General features: G+C 41.3%; 1 protein-coding gene across 3 annotated transcripts in view; it reads right to left on the bottom strand.

The window, feature by feature from the left end:
• PCDH11X (protocadherin 11 X-linked) overlaps positions 1–22,415 on the bottom strand; it is a 431,181-nt gene that overhangs the window by 225,328 nt on the left and 183,438 nt on the right. For all 3 annotated transcript variants that reach the window (XM_071442168.1, XM_071442166.1, XM_071442169.1), the window contains one exon: positions 6,805–6,876. In XM_071442168.1, coding sequence (XP_071298269.1) covers positions 6,805–6,876 — 72 coding nt within the window. The remainder of the gene's footprint in view (positions 1–6,804; positions 6,877–22,415) is intronic.

A 22,415-nucleotide genomic window follows, 5' to 3' on the forward strand; every position in this document is an offset into this window, starting at 1 on the left:
AGGAAAAGGAAAACCATTCTGAGCAGCCCCAAGGATAACTGAGCACCTCACAGAGCTCATCTACATCTCCTGAAAGCAGGCCCAGGTGATGGACTCAGACTCTGACAGGGCTTTGTGCATCTCCAAAGGTGCAGGAGTAGCTGCCCACCTGCCCTCTGTAAGCACTGTTTCACTGCTGAGGGCCCATCTCCCCCAGCTCAGGAAGAGGAGCATGGATGCCCTGGCTGCTCTGAGCAGCTCAGCTGCCCCCTGCAGCCCCTGCCCGAGGCACTGACAGCTTTTTGGGGTTACCTCTTTGCATTGGGGTTACCTGTTTGCATTGGGGTTACCCTGTGTGCACAGGGCTGGGCCCAGGTGATGCTCTGCAGCTGAGCTCCCTGCTCCTCCTACCAATCCCTTCCTCCTTGCACCTCTGTCTGAGCCTGTAACAGCAACCCTGACGTGCCAGAAGCCAGAGGAAAGGAAAGATTTAACAGCGAGAGCCGAAGGAATTAGGCAGACAGCATCGCTGTCACGGCAGCAGAGGACAAAAAGGGAAGAACATTGGACAAGGCAAATGACTCAGAAAGGATTTAAATACCTCAAGGAGGACCTGAAGCCTTTGCTAGAGCCCCATTTCCCCTTGAGCAGTTTGGATGTTTGGGAGCAGTGAGACAGGGCTGAGCACAGCTGAGCCAGCCCCATGGGAACTCTCTGGGGAGGCCTCCCTGCTTTTAATTAACTCAGGAGAGAACTCTATATTGGCTCAAATTGAGAGGATTTTTATCATGGAATCACAGCCCAGTCTGCAAAACAGACAGCTAAACTTAAATGAAATGGGAATTATACTCTGCTTTTGTAATAGTCTCCCCTGCTGAAATCAATAGCAAATTCAGTGCTCACAGCTCTGAGAGCCTGCTTCTCTTTGTCCTCATTTTCTCTGAGTGACTTTTCAGCTACACAGAGACTAACCTCCACTGCCACGCACTATGGCAAAGCAGGATCTTGAAAAAAATATTTTGTATATACTAAAGTCTGTCTGAAATGCTGCCAGGTTAATACAAATAGAGTTCTGCCTGTTGGCCAGGTAACCTCAGCAACCCTGCTCTGCTGCAGAGTAAGTCTTGATTTAATTAGAATTAAGACTTTATTTGCAAACATCTTGTAATTACCTTTTTTATTTTACAGTTGAATACTCCCAGTGGCCTACTACAGGCTGATATACTGGTTTATATGTGGCAAGTTGGTGGTGTTCTGTTCCACATTAACTGGAACCAGGGGAAACTATCAATAGACAAGAATTTGTTAATGCCCCTTTCCACTCCATAAACTGCCTTTTCAGAGTCACCTTCCAGAACTGTGCCCTGATTTCTGGGTACATTATTTGTTCAGGATGTCAGGGATAATTCGTGTGTTTTCTTTTCTCTCCAGTTTCCCAATAAAATGTTATTTTGTTCCTGCAGATACTCAAATCACACCAAGACAACTCTCTGCTTCCAGTTGGCCTCAAGCTTGGGAGGCCTCCATTCGAAGAGATCAAGTATCAGGTTTTAAGACTGGAGTGCTCAAAAACAGTTCAGAAATTTATGTAGGAAATTCTTATTGCATTTAGAGTCCCCACACCTTCTGCTCTGATCTGGTCTTTTATTACTTGTTTGTTTTTTTTTTTTTTTTAATTTTACCAAGGGTTTTGTGCTAGCACTCAGGATTACAATTGGAGCTCCAATTACATAAGAAATATATTCAAGGAATATTTGAATTTACTAAGGCACCAAATAAAAGAGGAATATTTTGAACACACAGATTCTAAATACTGACTATAACCTGGGTGTGAAATAGACTGTATAAATCTGTTTAGGTGGCTAGTTTCTATTGAAGACATCAAACCAGGAAAAAAGCTTCGTTTTCATTCTCACTTGGACTGGTTTTGAGTCCTAAAGGCTCAAGCAGTGACTTAAGCAAACAGAGCACACCAGGACTCCATGAACAATAATTCAACACCCATGAACTGTGGGAACAAAATATGCACTGAATTCTTATTAATTGCTTCTCTTCAAATATTTAACCACTGTTGCTAATATTTGTTCTTAATTTAAAACACTCTTTTTATAATTAAAACAAAACCAATAAACAACCTATTTTAATTTTGAATATTTTTTTAAAGCCAGGATCAAACCACAGGCCATATTGCAATATATCTCACTTGTCAATAAAATGAGTGCCTTCAAGCATATTTATCAGAAGCAGAGCAACAAATGTGGTTGGATTATATTTATTATTGGCAGCTTTTTGCCTGTGAGCAGGAGCTGAGGGGAACAAGGTGAATTGCCAGCTCTCCTAATAAGACATCTCTGTGCTTGGAGACTTTTCTGTCCAGGAATGCTCAGGGGAGGGCCTGGCTGCAGATTAGGGCTCAAAACCAATGACAAGAACAGAAAGTGCTGCACGTGGCTGTGCCTGCATTGCTGGGCATTTGGAGAGAGCCAGAATTACATGACTTGATTTACTTTACAAAAACTGATTAGTAAAACCCCCTGTGGATTTCTTAACTATACTATGGAGGGATATAAGATTAGTGTAGCAATTCCCATCATCAAACGTATTTACTGCTAAAATATTGGATTAGTGATGTTGTATCCACTGTTCTAAGATTATAAAGCGATTCTTTAAAATTGAGAAAAAAAAAAAAAACAAGACTACACTCTATAATTTGTAATTAGATTTGAGTGAGTGGTTTTGCCTTTCCAGAAAATGCAATTTTGCTAAAAATAAATAAAATAAAAAATAAAAATGGACTGTGTTCTGCACACAAATAAAGAGAAAATGAAACTATAGATTCAGAAGAATCCTCTGAGACACAAATGGTTCTATTTGGCTGGATCTTGTTGCTCCTGCTGGTGATGCCCAGTGCTGTGGAATACCCCACCTCTACAGCAGGTGGTAATAAAGCCTCGGTGGTGTGAGATGTGGTTTATTTGAACACACATCATTTATTCAAAACCATCATCCTCAGACACTCACCCCTCCCTGAGAGCTCTGAGGGTCATCATTGTCTCAGGTTCCACTGACAGTGAACAGTGAAGGAGGAAGAGCACGAGGAGAGGGGATAAATTAGCATGTTCATTAAAGTAATTATGCTACATTTGGGCCAGGAAGATTAATGCAGCTGTATCCTGACTTTTTAGCCATTATCTTCAGTGACTAAAAGCACTTGGAGTTCTTACAATTAATAAACAAATAAAAAGCTCCAGCACTATCATCACCTCCTCACATTTTATCCTGTTGAACACCTCTAGGAACCACTTGTATGAAGTATTTCAGAGAGACACATAATAGACAGTGATGTAGGAGTCACCAAAAAGAAATTAAATCAGAAATATTCTGCAACTGAAGAGTGGGAGTTTTGTTGTACCTGTCATGCTGGCAAACCTCACTGTTTGCCACTACTGCAGTTTAAACTTGAGCATTGTTCCCTTTCAATACGAAAATGGTAAATCCCTGTTGTCTCTTTCTGGAGTCATTTTCCCAGTAATGACAGAATCCTGGAGATTTTAGGGCTGGAGAAGAATGGTGACCCCACCATCTCCCTGGGCTGCCCAATTCCAGTGTTTTCAGTGAAGAGGTTTTTCTTTTTTGCCATCTCATCTAAACCTTGGCAAACCTTTTGGCCATTTCCTCTCATCCTGGCGGTTGTTTCCTGAGACCAATCCCACCCTGCCAAAGGCTGGAAGAAACAATTTGTTTCTGATTCAGAGCCATGGTGACCAATATTATTTCATGTCACTGCCACAAAAAATTCAGCACCAGCAACCTCAGAAATTAAAACAATCACAGATTACTTTGGTTTTAAATTGTCCTGTCTATAATGGACTGTAAATTTAGAGGCTATAAATATATAATCTTAACCACAGCAGTTCTGAACAGACTTGACAGGGTTTATCAGCTCAATGTTTAATCAGGCAAAGCAGCAAAAAACACAACCACAGGAATACATGGTATTTAGCATTTAAATAAAGCTTGTAAACCAATGACAAGTCTATTTGGGCAACTACTCCCACACGTGTTCCTTATCTGCAAAGGTCTTGTCCCAAATTTATCGGAACGAGTCTCTCGTACTTTATTTTCCAGGCAGGAACATCAGTTTCCATTCACTGAGTTCACAGAAAAAGGATGCAGAAAGCTACAAGTTAAAAGGCACAGCCTGGAAAAAAGAATTCCCACAATGTCAATGTCATTCTGCTCTGTGAACTTAATCAACCACAGCCAAAAGCCCTAAAAAACACAACTGTAAAACCAAGAACAAAAACCCCACTACAAAGAAGGAGAAATGAGCCTGACAAAGCACTACAGCTCTTTTCTTGTCTAATTGCAGAGCTGTTTCAAAATTCCCAGCAAAACCTGGCTGCTTCCAAGATCCAACCTTGAGCAAACAAGGCAAGTAGGAGCCACGGCAGCACAAATCCCAAATCCTCGTTTCCCCAGCCTGTAACCTCTGTGTGAAATTGCCCTGCTGCTAATGGGCACCAGCTTCTCCCCTGCTGCTGGCAGGGGCCAGATGTGGCTCTTTCTGCCTCACTGCCCTTTGGCCCCGCACACAAACCCTGCTCTGGGCTGCTCCGTTCCCTCTCTGCTGGCAGAGCTCATCCCACAGCAGCCCGAGCACGCGAAATGATTTTTTAATTGTTATTATTAAATAGACACACGTAGTGAGTCTCTCCCTTGTGTGTGGTTTGGGGGACTCAAAAACTCCCCTGGAAGCAACACCTTTTTGTACAGAGGAGTTGGCTTTACTGTGGTTCATTCCAGCAGCTTTTAAATACATTTCTCCTCCTTTTAGAGTTGGGAACCATTTGTTTTATGAGCACCATTTGGATCATTTGCCTGTTGCTCATAAAATAGACAAAGCTTTTATCCATGCCATGAATTTTTACTCACTTTATACAAAATACCTAAGGAGGGATTTGCAGTGGCCAGAATTACATCCATGAAAGAATTATCAACTAATTTAATTTTCTGCTACAATAATGGCTCCAGCAGTTTTTGATTTTGTTGATTACATTTCTTCCCTCCAAGAAACAAAAAAGCATATTAGCATTAGTCTGTTTTCTAAAACAAATAAATACAAAGAAGCTATCTTTTTAAATAAAATAAAAAAATAGGAATGACAAAAATATTTTATGAATTTTAATCTTTGTGGTTATTAATTAAAGCAGTGGCAAATGCAGATTTCAACAGCAATCAAACAACATGGTGATGGTCTGGTTGTTGTTCCAGCAAGAACAAGGATTCCCATCAACACCAGGACAGTGCAATGGAATATTTCCTTGGCAGGACTCCTGGCAACAAGACACACAAACCTCTTTTTATGAGGAAAAATGGCTGCAAAAGTCACCTCTGTCACCCACGTTCACACACCAGTGCGTGTGACAATCGTAAATGACAATGGCAAATGCGTAAATGACAATCACAGCATCGAGCTGCTTCAACAGCTCCTCTCTCAACTCAGGAGCCAAAATCCTCTCCAAGAACCCAAATCCTCTCCAAATCCTCTCCAAGAACCCGAACCCAGCCCCAACCCAAGCTCCTGGTGAGGAAATGCTGTGGGAGAGGAGCAGGAGGAGCCATCAATGCTCCATCAGCTGCACGTGAAGAGTTAACAACGCCTGCTGCCAGCTGAGGAGCACAGCAAGGCCCCGCAGGACTGCACACAAACATTATTGATGGCACAGTCAGATCGATGGGCCTTAACTGCTGGGATTAGCAGCTGCCTGCATGGAGGGATTGGGGGGTTTGGCCATGCAGGGGCTGGGAGCAGCACAGCCTGCACTGGGAGCCTTTACTGGGCAAAGGGAAAATCCTGTGTGCCTCGGAGAGCAGCGCTCAGGGACTGCCCTGAAACACCAGGCTTGCAGATTTACAGCCAGAAATCTCCTCTCTGCACGCACAAACATGAACAGCACATATCTGGGTTCTCAGCTGAGAGTTTCTGTGCTTTAGCCAGCTGTATGGGCTGGCCTGTGGAAGCCTGCACAGCCAGCAGTGCACCTGCTAAAGGGAAATGCACTCAGGCAGGGACAGAGCTGGGAGGGCTTTCTCTTTTCTGCTTCTCAATTCCCACACTGTATTTGCCACAAGTTTTGGGAGTAGAGGCCTCTGGAACAAACCTAACTTCCAGGATTTCACATTTCACTGCTTCTTTCATTCCCTCATATCACCTCTGAAGCCACATGCTCCATGTGCAACCCACTGATACACAGGGAATAAACAGCAAAAATGGCTCTGAAATCCTCCACATAACACATTATTATAAAACATTTTTTTCAAGTAATTGCAAACACCAAAATATTCAAACCCATTCTGTGTTAAGAAAGATTGCATATTAATATCCATGTTTCTTTGTTGCCTTTTGCATGAATAATTATTGTTTCATTCTTGGTTAAGTCCTCATGAAGCAAAAGGCCGATCTCTCAAACCTCCCTCCCAAAATATCAAACATTCACCACTTCATTCCTACACCAGATGCTCACAGTTTATTGACACACCAATAAAACCATCAAAGTAGTTTTGTTTTGTCAAGTTCTGCATTTTTTTTTTTTTAAGCACAAGTAGAAGGCAAGATAATGCTGGCATTTCTCCCTTAAAAAGAACTTAATGGGGAACACCAATAGTCTGGGCAGCCAAAAACCAAAACAAACCATTTTGACATGTGATAGAAGGACCACAGAGCAGCTTTTTGCAACAGCTTTTTTGCAGATTATTTCCATAAATACTTACAGAAACCAGCACTACAGAAAAGAAGTGATCAGAAATGTTGTTCCAGCCTACCTGTGGCTGAGTCCAGGGCTCCAGGGTTGTTTCTTTCAAAGGAGTTTGTGGCCTTCCAACTTCTTTTGTGTGCTTTTGGGAGAGAAAAAGATGTGTCAGTGGTATGTTCAGTCAGCATTCAGCATTAGTATCCCTTGAGGGAATAAAGCAGGTACAAATCCCATGCAGTAATGTATAAATGCATCACAGCACATATTTGGAGCAGGCTGTAAGTAACTTTTTTTTCCTACCAGCTAAAGACCTTTATAGAGTTGCTGTATCTTTGAAGGTGTGGGGGTACACACCTTCATCTGTGCATACAGGTAAAGAATTCAGCCAAAAATAGGAAATTATTTGCCACCAGGGTAAGGCTCGGCAGCAGAAATTCAGAGAGAACTCAGCTCTGGTTTCTCCCCTGTTTCCTGCCCAGGCTGTGTTATGCTCACTGTAACTTCAATAGATGAATCAGAAAGGGAATTTATGGGAGACACTTCTAAAGGCTGCATTATTTGGATGTGGAGCCAGGTTTTCAGATGAGAGTCCTTGTCTTTCCTTAATCCTCAGAGCTGGAGCCAGGAGACAGAGCAGGTAAAGGTTTTCTGTCTCCTTGACTTCCCACTACTTGGAATGTTCTGAGAACAACCACCTCAAATCCAAAGTCCATCTAATCAAGTAGATTAAAGTGGTCTTCAAACACTCTGATCCTTCACACTTTCTTTTTTCTTACAATACCAAAACGTCCTGCAATTCTTTATCAACACCTAATTACTCTGCTGCAATAATAAATGCATAAGATTTTGGTCACTGGGATTGAGCACTGAAGAGGATGTTGGAACCTTTTAATTTTCTCCATATGTGCTTCCACTGAGGGAATTTTACACGCTGTTGTGAAGGATAAAAGTCTCATATATTCTATATTCTTTCTCCCTAAATTTTTGTTCTGTCATAGAAACAATGGCATTCACAAGACTAAAAAAAAAAAAGATCCTCTGCTGAAATACTTTTAAGTAGCACCAGGATTTTCCTCCTTCTAAAACACATCTCTAATAACAATATCTAATATAGATATCACATGATCCAGGTCCCACACCAGAGTGCTCTGAATGCCCATGGAGACTGCAAAGATTGACAAAGAAAAGGAGAGAGATGCCATTGGATTTTTTTGTCATTTACCACAACCTATGGCTGCCTAAAAGGAAGCATTGTTTTTTAAATACAGAATTTGGGGGCAACTTCAGTTTGCATGGAGCATTCCCAGGGCTTCTTTCAAAAAACCACCTTATTAAATGGCAATTGTGTTTTGGCAGGTTGGATTGCCTGTAATAATAGATTACAAACAATAATTTTTGCCATTTTTTGTTATTTTGTATTTTGGGGTAGCAGTGGAATATGATTCATTCTTGAAATAGAACAATGAGTGCATTTCTAAAGTAAAAAGAAATAACCACAGATTCAGTGAATGCTAAAAAGAGTTAAAATGAATGCATCTGGAAAGGGAAGGTTGTGTTTTTCATGTGTTCAAAAGCAAATGTAGTCTACCTTATAATCTTGCTTTAATCATCAGCCATCAAAGGGACCCAAACACACAATGAAAATTATTAAACATATCAATTGTGATGCTAAAGATACCATAATAATTCCACACGGGCCAGCCTGCCAGGAACTGATGTTAAAAATCACATTATTTCTTGAGAAATAATTCTTCCTGGCATTTCACACCAGTTTTTTATACAACATTTGTCCACTCAGAGGGCAAAGAGAAAAATGAATAAACAAGTGATGATGCAAGGAAAACAGATGCAAAAGTACATTTAGGTGAAACAGCACTTGAAGTGTTTGGGTAACAGTGGAAACCAAGTTCTCAACCTTAGACATGGCTTAATGAAGCCTCAAAGAACACAATGCTGAATTTTATTTAGACTGGCCCCATTTACTTCCTAAAGATCCCCCTGCCCTGCATCTAAAGAGACCCTGAAGGTATCAGGAAATAGGGACAGCACACAGAAAGAGTGAAAATGGTGCAGATTCCAGGGAAACTGCTGCTCCTGGAGGGAAGGAGGACAAGACCAAGCAGCAGCTCCTTTACCCCTGCAGGCTTTCCTCAAACACCCTTGTGGCTCTCACTCCAATTCCCAGCGCTGTTCCACAGCCAGCTCTGCTTTGCCACGGAGGAGCAGGAGGGGATTGGTGTGAGCACTCAGCACATGGACAAAGGTGTGAGCCCACAGGGACAGCTGGCAGCCACCCTGTGCCTGTGCCAAGAGGCAAATCCTCTGCAGCTCCAGCCCAGAGCTGCCCCTCTCCAGGTGAGACACCTGCAGCTCCACCTGGAGCACAGGGGTCCTGACTCACCCTGGCTGGCACACACACCCTGCTAAGGGATCACACCAACAGCACCCAGCCACACGTTCTCTTTGCTCTGTTTTAAAGAAGGATGGGGTAATGAGAGACAACCCTCACAGGAGCCTCTTCCTTTCAGCACAGATAAAGAAACTCTGACTAAAGGTGGGAAGTTTTGGGAAGCCTTTATCCCCTTGTTTTGCTTGGAGCATCTTCTTACAGCCTTCTGCAGCTCCCAAATTCCCTGAAGAAGCAATAGACTGTGCCCACAGTCTTCTGTTTATGTTCCCTCCTCTTCCTCAATTTGGCACTGAAGTTCCACGCATGGAAGAGAGCTGTACTCGTGATGGAATTGCATTGGATCAAAGATGGAAGATTTCAACCTGGACATGATGCTGTGGTTCCAGCAGTGCCAGTAGAGCTCCCCCAGCCCTTGCACACACATTGATTACAATTTTTCTAGCAATCAAGCCTGACTGATGGAATAAATTAGGAGGAGCCACCTGTACCTCTGTAAGAGCCAGGTGCTGTTCCATCAGCACAGGGGGTACCTGGACACCTCTTCCTGAGCTCTCCCTCTCTGCTGCAGCCCAGGGAGACACACTCTGCTCTAAACCATCACCTGGCATCCTGTCACTGCTGTGGTACAGGCACTGAGCGAGGCACAAACAAAGGAACCACATAAAACCTTGCTGGCTGTGAAGGTTTCCTTCATCTCAGAATTATTTCCTTTTGTCCACTAGGAAATGCAATAATTCCAGCTGCTCCCTAGGCCTGTCTACCTACATTAACTCCAATTTTCAGGTTTTTTACAATAGGAACAAAGTTTTGGTTTGCTGTGTCATCCTACAGCCAGTCCCCATCCACCTGTCCACCTAGAAATTGGCCTGATCAGTGATGTTAGCAATCAATAAAGTCCAGAATAATAACCAGGTCATAAAAGACTGTGCACAAAATATTTTGCTGATATTTGGGAATTTTTTTGTCTGGTTTTAACAGCAAAAGAAAGCTTTAATATTTAATCAAAGCAGTTATTAAGTATTTTTTCAGGGAAAAAATCAAATTCATCATGAATATTTCCTGTTGTTTATTAGGAGCAATAAGTTAACAAACATATAATTACTTATGACAACTTGACAGGTAATATCCAGCCTTCCAAAACCTACCAGAGAAAATGAACTCTAAAACAGATTTTGAAGGTTATGAAAGTGTTTTAAGTCAGATTTCATTTTTTTCTTTAATGAAATGATGGATCTGGGTGTTTTAGAGTGGTCCTCACTCTGCAACATGAGGGGAGATCTTCAGTGCATCTGAGATAACTGAAACCGCTTTGGTTTTATTCTAATACTAAATACTGGATTTTTTCAGCTGGATAGATGTTATCTCCATTCCATCCTCCTTCTCTATTGACAAGTTTTTGCTTTTCTTCAAAACAAATCTTGACTTAGAATTGAGAAGGAAGAACGAGAAGCTACAACACAACAACTTTGTTTTACCTATTCTGATTTCTGGAAAAGCCCTACAATTATCTAGGCAGATACTAGCACCAGTGATTCTAGTGGTTATTGATTACTGTGAGTAGCAAAAGCAGACTGAAATTCCAAGATAACACCATGCATTTCTCTCTGGTGCTTTAGGAAACTGCTATGGCAGCACTAAAATTGTCTGACTCCAAGTGTCCCAGTCCTGCACTTTACAGCAAAGAAAAAAAAAACAAAAATCAAAAAAAACCAAAACCCTGTATGAAACAATCTTTCAAGCTGAAAATTTATATGGCTTGAAGTGAAATTTGGGAAACAAACAGCAAAAAATTTGCTAAGTTGTATATCAGCTATGTTACATTATCATAATATAGCTGGGATTGCAAATGTTCATGTTTGGGGCAACTTCTGTCTGCCAGAATCCACATTTTTAGACAGGACATTCACTCTTCACTCCTTTTCTGTTGCACATTTTGAGCAGGAAATCAGGTGCACTGATTTTACTGTCCAGGCAGAATGTCTTTGCACTGAGACTGAGGAGCCCTGTAAGCTGAGGAGGAGATTATCCCTACCAACAACGCCTCCCCCTTGCCTCCAAGTTGATTTCAGGTAATTGGATTCCTGCAGTCCCCCCAAGATCCTTCACATGAAAGGGGAACACAAGGGTTAATTTTAGTGACAATAGTATGAGTTAATGCCACAGATTGCTAAAACAAATTATTCTATTCTGAGTTTCCAAGGTTCATCTATTTCCATATAAAGAAAGCCCCAGGACAGCTGGAATGAAGATGTCCTTAGGGATTCCTATAGGCAGGTTTCTGCTTTGTGTTCAAGAAACAAAGGTCTGCCTTTTGCCAGAGGGCAGAAACACAAATAAATATACAGATAAGGACCCCTTTGAGGAGAGATCAGTGAGGAACCCACAAGTCTAGAGCCCTGAAATGTAACTTAGGAGATTTCCAGAACAAGCAGCAGCCTGGGATCACCACTGACAGCTTCCACTCTGTTTTGCTTTGCTGTCCCAGCTGCAGCTCCGCCTCTGGAAGTACCAAAAACGCCCTGTGACATGGATCTTCATCCTCCCAGTGATTCCTTGGGCTCAAAAACCACAATTTCACCCAGCAAATCCCTGATGGTGCTGCCAGCAGGCAGCTTTTACCTTGCAAGCACCTCCTGAGAGATTCAATAAAATCCCCCAGGGCACGTCCAGCATTAGGAGATGATTCCAGGGCTGCAGCACACCCACAGCTGTTCTGCTGTTCCTGCAGGGAAATCAACCCTTGGCTCATTGATTTCCTTCTTTTGTCCTGACACATCTCTGGGCAAAGCTGGTGCAGGGCAGGGGATGGAGGATGAAGGAGGGTGTGGGTGTGGGTGCAGCACACCAGGGATGCTCAGAGGTTTAACAAAGCCTGACACGAGATTTGCCAGATGGCTCCGTACCGGATTGTAAAACTTTAAACTAATCTTCATTTAAGAGTTTTAAGGGCTGTATCCCTCTTATAAAGCCTCTTGCTCTTTTGCCTGGTTGATTCTGGTAAATTATAGATCAGACTTTAGAAAACTGCTTCCATGAGCAGCGGCTCCTTAAATCTCAGCTAAACTGAGCAAGAAGATTACATGTTATTATGATGTAGCACAGCAGGATTTCTGTACAGCAAACATAATGATGTGGAGAAGGATAAAACTATCATTCTGCACAAGGAGGTCATCCACAGAAGAACAATGCTCTCTATACAGCAGCCAAATCCGTCCCTACATGGTGAATCTTCACTGGGAAAATGCTTTTTCTTAATGGTTCTGTAAAGAAACCCAACCATAAGCAAAAAACCCGAATCTGCACTTTAGGATTCAGCCATCAAGCATTGTACCACAAAGGAGATGTCATTGGGGAGAAATTATTCTAAATACTACTAGAAAAAAAGTATCTATTTCAAGGGCAATTGTAGGGTAAATGCATCTTGTTGGTTTTATGCAAGGAGAAAGGATTTCCTGGGAATCCCAAGGGATGTGTCAGATAGTGTACGTAGCATTAAAAATTAAAATGCTCACCAATCTTACAAGCACATAGATATACTTTTAATTGTAAATCAAGTCCAGTTCACATGGAAAAGCACAGAGTCACTACACTGGCGTAGAAATTCTTTCCCCCTGCTATTTCTATTTGCCACCTTACTCAGTATCTTCCCCACCAGTGGAGAGAACTGCAGCTTTCAGACACCACATGATGACAAAGTCAAAGTGGGAACAACAGAGAATAAATCCAGGTGTTCAGTAACCAGAAGCAGCAAAACTGGAAAAAAAATCAAGAGACTGAGACCACCAAACCTGTAGGTTGATACAGGAATTTGATACTAAGATTGTGGCTTCTCAATTTTTTGAACAGGTGATGCAAATGCTTAAGTCTATTCAGCTCTGAGGCAGTAATAAATTGCTCTTATTTTTTCCTCTACACAATTCTGATTGCAGTGTAGTAACGTCAAATGACCTCCTTCTTCTTTATTTATTTTTTTTTTTAAATTGAAACATTGCTTTCTGCACATGAAAGCTTTTGACTTAAAAGCAAACAGGTGAGATATTCACAGCCCTGGTCTTTTTCAGAATGTCATGCACAGGAATTACACAGACTTATCCTAAAGTTTCCTGTAAGAATAGCAGCAATTTGAAATGCCTAAGAAAAGTGCCTGGGAGGATACACTGGTGAAGACTGTTCACAACTGATTTTATTACATTTAAATTACAATCAGAAACTGTGTTATCCTTCTGTTTTATCTTGCACGACATTGCTCATGAACTTAAGCAAGTTTCCCATATTTCAAATATGATAAAGAAATTCCTAATGAACAGTTAAGTACTTTCTGATATAAGAACAGAGGATTTACTACAAATTCAGATAATCCTAAAGGGAAAAAAAAAACCACCAAAAAAGACCCCTTCAAATTTAAAAAACATTGAGCCTTTTTTAGTTCATATATGTAAAAATCTTAGTGGTAATAGCTGATAAAATATGCTTACACTCTATGTTCTGGCTTGAAAGTATTTACATATATAAAACTAATGTGACATTAGATGCTAAGGTATTCTTACTTCAAGTGAAAGGGGGGAAAAGAACATAATATCAAACAGCTTGTTTTACTTGTCTGAGCTCTACTTAGCTTTTAAAGAAGGAATAGAAATGTACACAAATCCGTTTTGTGGCTCAGATATAAAGCATTGTGTTAAAAATGTAGTACACGGGAGCAAAATTACAAAATTTTATATTCCTGCATATTTCCTCCGGAGTTGTTAAAACTCACATTTCTTGTTATATCCTGTCATAAAAATAGTTTCTCTTTCTGTAGGTTACTCAGGAAAAACAGTGGAGCCCCTGCCTGCATCCACCTTGTCCAAATGTGGGGTTTTTTTAGGGCTTGTCATCTTCTTCCTCTATGGCATGACTAAGTTATACTTTACAGAAAGCCAGCTTCTCCTAAAGAACATTTGCAATTTAAATTGCTCTTTCTCTCTGAACATTAAGTCTGAATTGGATAAAGTTGTTAAAAGCTAAGGCTTCCTGGTTTTTTTTGCTAATCAAGCAAACCAAAATTACATTATCAGAGTCAGCCAGGAGTAGCGAGGACCTGGTTGCTGGAGAAAGGCCTGAAAGGGAATCTCACACCCTGATTAGAGCCAGGGCAGAATGGCTGACCAACTTCTACACTTGAAGCTTTGAAGTGTGGCAGAACTAAGGAAAATGTGCCACCTTAAATTAGATTTTTCCAGAAAGTTGATAAATAGGCTTACTCATAAAGAGCAGCAAGACTAATCTGCAATTCTCCTGACATTAGACAACATGATCTATAGAAGCCTTGTTGGATCATCAGTTCTTTTCATTTGATGTCATCCTATTTATATTCCTTATCCCCAGCTGTGACTATTCGTCTTATAAAGTATGTTTGATTTTTCTAGTACATATTGTAGCTCTGAGCATATGAAGTAAAACAAAAAAGTCAGATTATTCTTCAGGTGGCAGGAGTGCGTCCAGAACAGGCACTCAGACCATAAATAATCCCTCAAGAGATAAAGAAATATGTTGGGAAATGCTTTTATTGTTCCTTATCGTGACTTGGAGTAAATTATTCAGCCTCTATCCTAAGCTATGGCACAGAATTCAGAGTGGATGCAAAGAATGTGAGTTGTAAAGGAGGGAGGAGCAGGGGGAGGCAGGAGGGAGCCCCTGGTGGGGTGAGAGTGGCTCCAGCTGCCCCAGGACTCATCTGTGCAAGGAGGATCCATCCCCACTGAAGCCAACAATGTCTGTGGGTTGGAGCAGCACAGCTCAGGAAAAATTTATAGGTCTTTTGATACTTGACAGGCGGCCAGGATAGAGCCCAAAACCTCCATGCTTTTCTAGTAAAATCCATAAAAATTTGTACTGCACCAGTAGGAAACTGGTGCCTGTCAGCCTTGCTGCTGCTTCTTCCCTTCCCTTGGGCAGCTCTGCACAGCCTCAAAAGGAGCAATACCAATATTCCCTTTTACAAACTGCCAAAGTGCCACCACAGATGCCCACAAAGCCCCTTCACATTTCCCCCAACGCTCTGTGTTCTGCCAAACCCATCCTCACTCTTTGTTAGAAATCCCTTCTGAAGTTACAGGGAAAATTCTGCCTTGATGTCCCAGGTTTTGCTGCAGTTTGCTGTCAAGAGAATAGTCATTCTATTTCAAGAAGAATCATAAATTTATAACCATTGTTTTTTTCCAGCTAAACATAACAAATAATAACATTACAAAATTATTTCCCTGGCTGACCTATATAATGATAAAGTCTGCTGTGCTGCCTTTCTGGAAGGAGAGAACGTAAAACTCATCAGAGGCTGCACTGAATAAAGAGGTTTTGGAAGCCCTGACAGGCTGGGGCCAAGGTCCACCAGTGCCACAACTTCCCTGGCTCCTGAGTGCCTCCATAATGTGGCAGATTTGTGTGCTTGGGGTGTGGAGGCAGGACAGGGGTGCAAACCAGGCAGGCCCAGCAGCATCCTCAGCGTGAGGCTCTGCTCTTGGGAGGGTCTCTAGACCCACCCAGGGACAGTCAGGGCAGCTCCTATAACACAGATGTGCTATCATTGTATTCCAGATATCATTACAAGGCTCCTTGGCCCAGATATTGGGTTGGCTTTAAATGTTAAATATTAAATTTCCATGTTAAATATTTAATACAAGAACTACCTCTGTTTCCTCTGGGATCTTGGCCCTGCTCAGAGCAGGGTCAGGCAGCAGAGGCAGAGGTCACCTGCTCCTTGTGGCCAGCAGATGAAGCCATGCAATGAACTCACAGAACCAAAGCTCACTCTAAATCCCCTCTTTTTGTTCTGCAGCAAATAATGCATCCTAATGGATTAACGAAAACAATGTCAATATTGTCACTGCTGGGTTTTTTATACAGAGCTTTTATACGTGTTAAGGAAAATGGCGTTTTGTTTATTAGGGGCAACTGCTTCCATTCTTCCAGATGACAAATTCCAGGAATAATTTGAGCTTTTAGAAATAGTTAATGAGATAAAAGTAATTAAGGCATCATTCTGATGGGAAGGGTTTACACGTTTGACATGAGAGATCTGAAAATAAACATTTGGAATATTTGAGAGCAAAAACCACAGAATGTGGCCATCACTGGATTTCCAAACTGTTTGCACTGAATTTTTACTTGTCTTAGATTAAGCACACATTCAGTGCAATAACATATGGCACTGAAATCAGACATAGCAAATACTTTTATTAAGTGAAATACTTTTATAAAAGTGTGTTCTTCTGTCCAGATGTAACAGACTGGGAATAATTTCACTTATAAAGGTTGCTTGCATTATCTTCTCTAATACCTCTGATGTATGCATTTCATAAAACAAACATTCTGTTATCTCTGGATTACTGCACTAAATCTACTCATGTAAATTCTTCAGGAATTCTTCTTGAGGAATATGAAACACTTCCACAATTTACATGACAGTGACCCTTAAACCTTGTCAGATTATGCTCTGTCTTTTTATGATTCCAGTTCCTACAACTGATTAATTACTCACTGAACTGAAAGATCTGAACTTGCAATCAAGTGACTTTTCTAGCAACAACACTGGTTCAAGGATCAATGAAGGAAAAAAAAAAAACAGCAAATAAAAAACAAACCAAAACCCCAAATAACCCACAAAATAACCCAAAATATCCTGGGTCTGTGCTCTTTATTTTTACAGACTATCTGATCTTTTAAATTCAAGTACAGCTTTGTATTTTGTGTGAATTGCAACATAATCACCGAGAGAAATCAAACAAAACATATTGAAACAACCTAAGTAAGGATTTGTCCCACAATCCTTTAAGGATTCTCATCATTTCTGCTACAATGTAAATAAAGATAAAGCACCTTTATTACAAGGATGTAAAGAGGTTATGATAGATCTCCACACATATAAAAGCCTCAGCATTCAAAGGTAAAAATAATATTTTCCCTTTCTTTACTCTTGCAGGCTTATCTCAAAGGGAGCAGTTGGAAAGAAAGAAGAGGCCGTGTACCACGTGTAGACTGAACCAAATGGAATTTTCCAGGCAGTGCAGATAGGCTGGGCTGTGCTCTCTGGAGCTGAGAGCTGCTCAGTATGAGTGAAGTGGAACTCAGAACCTGAACTTCATGAACTTTTCATGTCCTTCCCGATCGCCGTGCCCGGCTCGGCTGCAGCAGTGGCACAAACAACCCGCAGCAAGATTCCCATCGGCCAAACCAAGGAACCTGAGCTGACAACAGCCCACAGCTGGCAGCACGCTTTGTTTCTTGAGCTAACAAAGGGTTGGAATGAAAAGAAAAACGAGGAGAAGGAAAATGTCACTGCTGCTCAGTCAGTGGGTGCTCAGAGACACTGCTGATTAATGTGTTAACGGAGGAGCCCAAAAAGACAAACCTTTTGAATCAGGGAATGAAAAGACATTTGTTCTCCTTTGTAGACAAGCACTGATTATACCAGGGAAATTTAACCACTGCAAATATAAAAATCACAGCTAAAATAATTAATAAAAGTGGCAAATGACATGACAAAGGAAATTACATGAAAGAGTTTCCTCAAAACCACCTGCTTATGACACACAGCAAAATGAGCAAGTGTCACGCGACTGATGTGAGACAAAAGATCAACAGCAGTGGAGGAAGACTTGTGGAAAGCTGGAGATCAAATAAAAAATGCAAAACTATTTTCTGTGTTAAATATGTATGATAAACATCGACTGCAAGACAGCAGACCTAATCCTGCCTTGTCCTGAATCCTGAGTGAGAAATTTTACATAACCTTGCATCGCTTTCGTAGGAATTCTTAAGGAAATATTTTATATCAGTGAAATTTTATTTTTCTTTTTAAACAATCTTAGCAAGGCCCAAAGCAGTAAATATAACATGAAACTTTTCTATCTTCTATTTCTATTCACTCAATGAACCACATTACAAATTCAATTGTCTCTCTCCTTGTACCCAACTCATCACACAGAGAACACAGATTCATCTTTCCTAGACAAAATAAAACAGAATTCATATTTCAACTTCCATTCAGATTTTCTATAAATATATGACATTATATAAATATAAAATCACATTATTTTAAAAAACAGACTATTTTAAAAAAGCTACTGTGGAAGTAATTTTTCTACTTCTCTACTTACATTTTTTTCCTACCTTTACCTCTTACTTTAAAGAAATTGTCTACTGTAGAGATTTCATTGAAATTCACTTTAGGGAAACCAGTTGATTTCAGCAAAAATTAGTGTGGAAGAATCTTATCATAAAAGATTAAATGGATCTAAAGGAAATTACACTGCTCAAGCAAAGCCTTAAATAGTTATCTCCTGACAAAAGTTTAGCATGATATCTCAACTAGAAATCAGACCAGCTTTAACAAATAGTAATGTTTCCCTCTCAGAAACATATTTGAACTTGATTTTTTCCTCTCCCTGACTTTCTCAGTCCTTATGATGCTATCTCTAGTTTATAAAACCTCTCAAGCAATTTTCTGCCAACAAGTGGCTTCTTTAATTTACCTCTACCATAAATTCCCAACTACAAGAGTAGATTCCTTGCTGCTTTAGATCTGCATTTAATTCCACATCCCTTCCTTTCATTTCACAAATGCCCACCTTTATCTCCATCATTTTACTTTGGGGCATCATTTAACTTAGTCCTCCCTAGCCAGAAGTCCTCTCAGACCCTCCCACAAACTTCTGGCTTCAGTGAATTGATTTGCTGTCTCCTCTAACTATCCTCCACAGCAAATCAATCCTTTGACTCCTGCAACTTTTCTGAAGCCTCACCTCTTGCCTGCAAGAGGAAAGCTGTAATCACCCTTTATTTGCATTTCTCCGTGGCAATGAAGGAGGATTGATTTAGGATTAAGCATTTGCCATCATCACAGCCGGGTTCAGACAGAGCCAATTGACCCCTCAGCCCTCCCAGCCCCGCTGCCATCGCTTCCCATCAGGGCTGGAGCATGGCTGGAGCATGGCTGAGACTTTGCTGCCACCTGCAAAGTCCCTCCAAGCCTCACACACAGACCAACACCCAGCACAGTGAGCACTTCTGTGAGGAAATGCCTTCCCAGCTCACACTTTGGGAAACTTCTTTCAATTTGCTTCATTTGCCTCACTGTTAGAGTACAACTGAAAAAAAAAAATCATTAAAAGAACCCACCTAGGACTTGATCTCAGCTGACTAATGACTAGGATCAGTCATGCAAAAATACAGTTCAAAAGCTCTATTTTTTAAGAGAGTAGTTTCTGTAACTCAGCTATCCAGACCATAATTAAGACTGAGCTGCTCAGACTTCTTGGAGCAAGTCCATAACTCCATGTGAGATGGTTTTGTATTCTGGAAAGTTCACCACATCATCAGGTAAGTCAGAAAGACAGGAAGACAATAGATACAGATACAGTAAATGTAGCTCTCCTACAGAAATATCAGAACAAATGGTATTGTTCATCTTAGAAGAAAATAAAAAGCAGAGGATCCATGTACTGGCACCCAGGTGCATTTGTAGGTCCAGTAAATCATACAGTGACCGCTCACAAAATTCTCATTGAAGTGGGGGGGGGATTAAATTAAATTATTATGTTGTTTTTTTCAGGATTAATCTTGTGCACTGTTGGTTGGAGTGCTGAGCACATCAGGGATTTCACAACATGGCATTAAAGAGCAACAATATTCAGAGCTATAATAATTAAGACAAAATAGACATGATCTCCAGAGAGCAGTGCAGAACCTTATTTTGCAGCACCTTTAAGCTACTCGGGGCTGTGGGAGTGAGATCTTTATAAGTGATAATTCCACCCTATGGCACTTCCAACACATTTTTCATAAACAACTCACATTTGCCCGTGTTAGTTCTCGTGTACTTTACAGTTTTAGCAACACAGCGTTCCTTGTTTGTGCAGAGTCGCATTTGTCCAGGCTCAGGATGGGAGCTGGCAAAGCCTGGCTCCTCTCCAGGGCTCCTGTGACAAGGGAGCTGAGCCAAGCTGCCACCCTGGGGGTGCCCCAGGGGCTGAGTTTCACAAACCCTGGGGCTGTGGCCCTCTGGGAGAGCCAGGGCACAGCACAGCACCCCAGGGTTCTCATCCCAGCCCACGCTGGGACCACAGCACCAGCAAAACCTGGGCAGCCACTGCATCATTCAACAGTTGCAATTCCAGCAGGTTACACAGCATGGCAAACTGTTTAGCAATAATACAAACAGTTAAAGGAGGAAAGCACTAGCAAGGAGCAGGAGACGTGTTGTCCTGTGCTTGTGATGGTCAGCTTTCAACTCCATGTGTTAAATAAATAAAATTAGCTTGGCTCACAAAGAAATCAACTACAGGCTTCATGAGAGGAAGCTCTAAGTTGAAAGAGTTTTAACATGAAGTAATAAAAAGAAAAAAAAAAGTACTTCAGAGAACTTAAAAGAAAGACAAAATTAAATGTGCTGGGGTGCCAAGGTCAGCTCCCTAATGCACAGCACACATTCACTAGTGCAAAATGCTTTTACAGTTTCCTGAGGCTCAGCGTGCTCTTTGCTGCTTTTATATGTCAACAGGTTCATCCTAGCGTGCCCTCAGCATTCAGAAATCACCCCCTTCATTATCAGCCAGAGCTGTGTGAACAAACCAGAGAAGTTAACCACACACACCCCATGCCTGGCACAGCACACACTCCTGAGCCTGAAATGTGAATTCCTGAGACAGGCAAAGAGGCCAGGCTTGGCACAGAGATCTTCTCCCTGAGAAAAAAAACCTCTGCTGACCTCAGCCTTGTGACCCCAGTGCTAAAAGTCACTGCCAGGATCTCCATCAGAATCATTAACTGCTCCACAACTCCGAGCAAACTGCACTGCAGGGCTGCAGCTAAAAAATCAACCCTGGAGTGTGTCCTGCTGGCTGCCCTCCACACTGACCCAGGGCAAACCACAATTCAGGGGTTTCTAACCTACCAACACCCCCATCCCTGCTGCTGGGGGTAAACCCAAGCTGCCCACGTGCTTTCAGGAATCATCTCTTTCCTACAAGGGAGGACAGACCCAGCTCTCAGTCCTGGTCATTATTGGCATTTCCAGATGAGGTGTGAGAGGACAGACCCAGCTCTCAGTCCTGGTCATTATTGGCATTTCCAGATGAGGTGTGAGAGGACAGACCCAGCTCTAGGTCATTGCCATTATTCCCCTTTCCAGATGAGGAATCTCCAGCACAGCAGATCCATGGCTGCATCCACTGCTCCCTGTCCAAGCCTGCTGGAGCTCTGTGCCATTCACAGCTTGCACACACACACACACTCACTGACCTGCTTAGGTTTCCCTCATCTAAGTGTGACTCTTCAGTTGAAGCCACCCATGAAAAAAGAGCCACGTGTGAGGAAAAGTATCTCCTGGTATCTGATTTTTAAACCCTTTTTATTAAGGCTGTATAAAGGGGGCTTTCTTTGTGAGAGTCCTACCATTTTAAAACAATGCTATGAAATCCCACACCTGTAAATATGCTTTTTTTTCCCTTCAGAAAGCCCAGAACTCATGCCCATTTGTATGGAACTTGCACTGCAGTATTTGGCAGCATGACAACCCCATTTTATACAAGTTGTCACCAGGAGACTTGTTCTGGCCAGAATAAATTTGCTCACCACAAATGGCTGTGTGCAGGAATGTCCCACCAGCAGGAAATGGTTTTGTCTATACTCAGTGACAACTGTGGTCACAAAGTAAGAATACTTCCAACTCCACTTAAATTCTTTGAAATTCCCTAGCCTGCTGTTCTGTTTGTGTTGGAATAAACCCAAACCTCCCAGCCCAGATCTACTTTCCCAAGGAACTCCCAAAGCTCATCTTTTGTGTTCAATATCTTTATGAAACACAAAACACCCAGAGATGTCTGTGCTGCTGTTTATTTATGCTATGTCAGGTGGTACTGGGTGCCAGCACACCATAAAATATTGATAATTTTTAAAAGACTATGGTTCATTTTTCCCCCTACAGGGTATCACACAGCCTGCATATCAATTTATGAGTATTTTATCAATCTTTATCATTTGAGTGTATAAATAAAACCACTACTTGTAATTAACATCTATCCCTCTATTTATTCAATAATTATATATATATGTACAGCAGCTTGGGTAATGAAGAGTGCAGTATCTCAAAGTTAATAAGTAAAGGAATATACTGAAGTCCTTAATTGTACAAAACCATATTAATTTATTTCAATTATGCATATATTGCAAATTTCAACATCTCAAAGTGTATAGCTCCAAAAGTTTTTTGGGGTTTTGTTTTTTGAGTATTT

This window comes from Agelaius tricolor, unplaced genomic scaffold (assembly GCF_023055355.1).
Source record: "Agelaius tricolor isolate 1412-34295 unplaced genomic scaffold, bAgeTri1.0.p SCAF_17, whole genome shotgun sequence".
NCBI classification, from domain to species: domain Eukaryota; kingdom Metazoa; phylum Chordata; class Aves; order Passeriformes; family Icteridae; genus Agelaius; species Agelaius tricolor.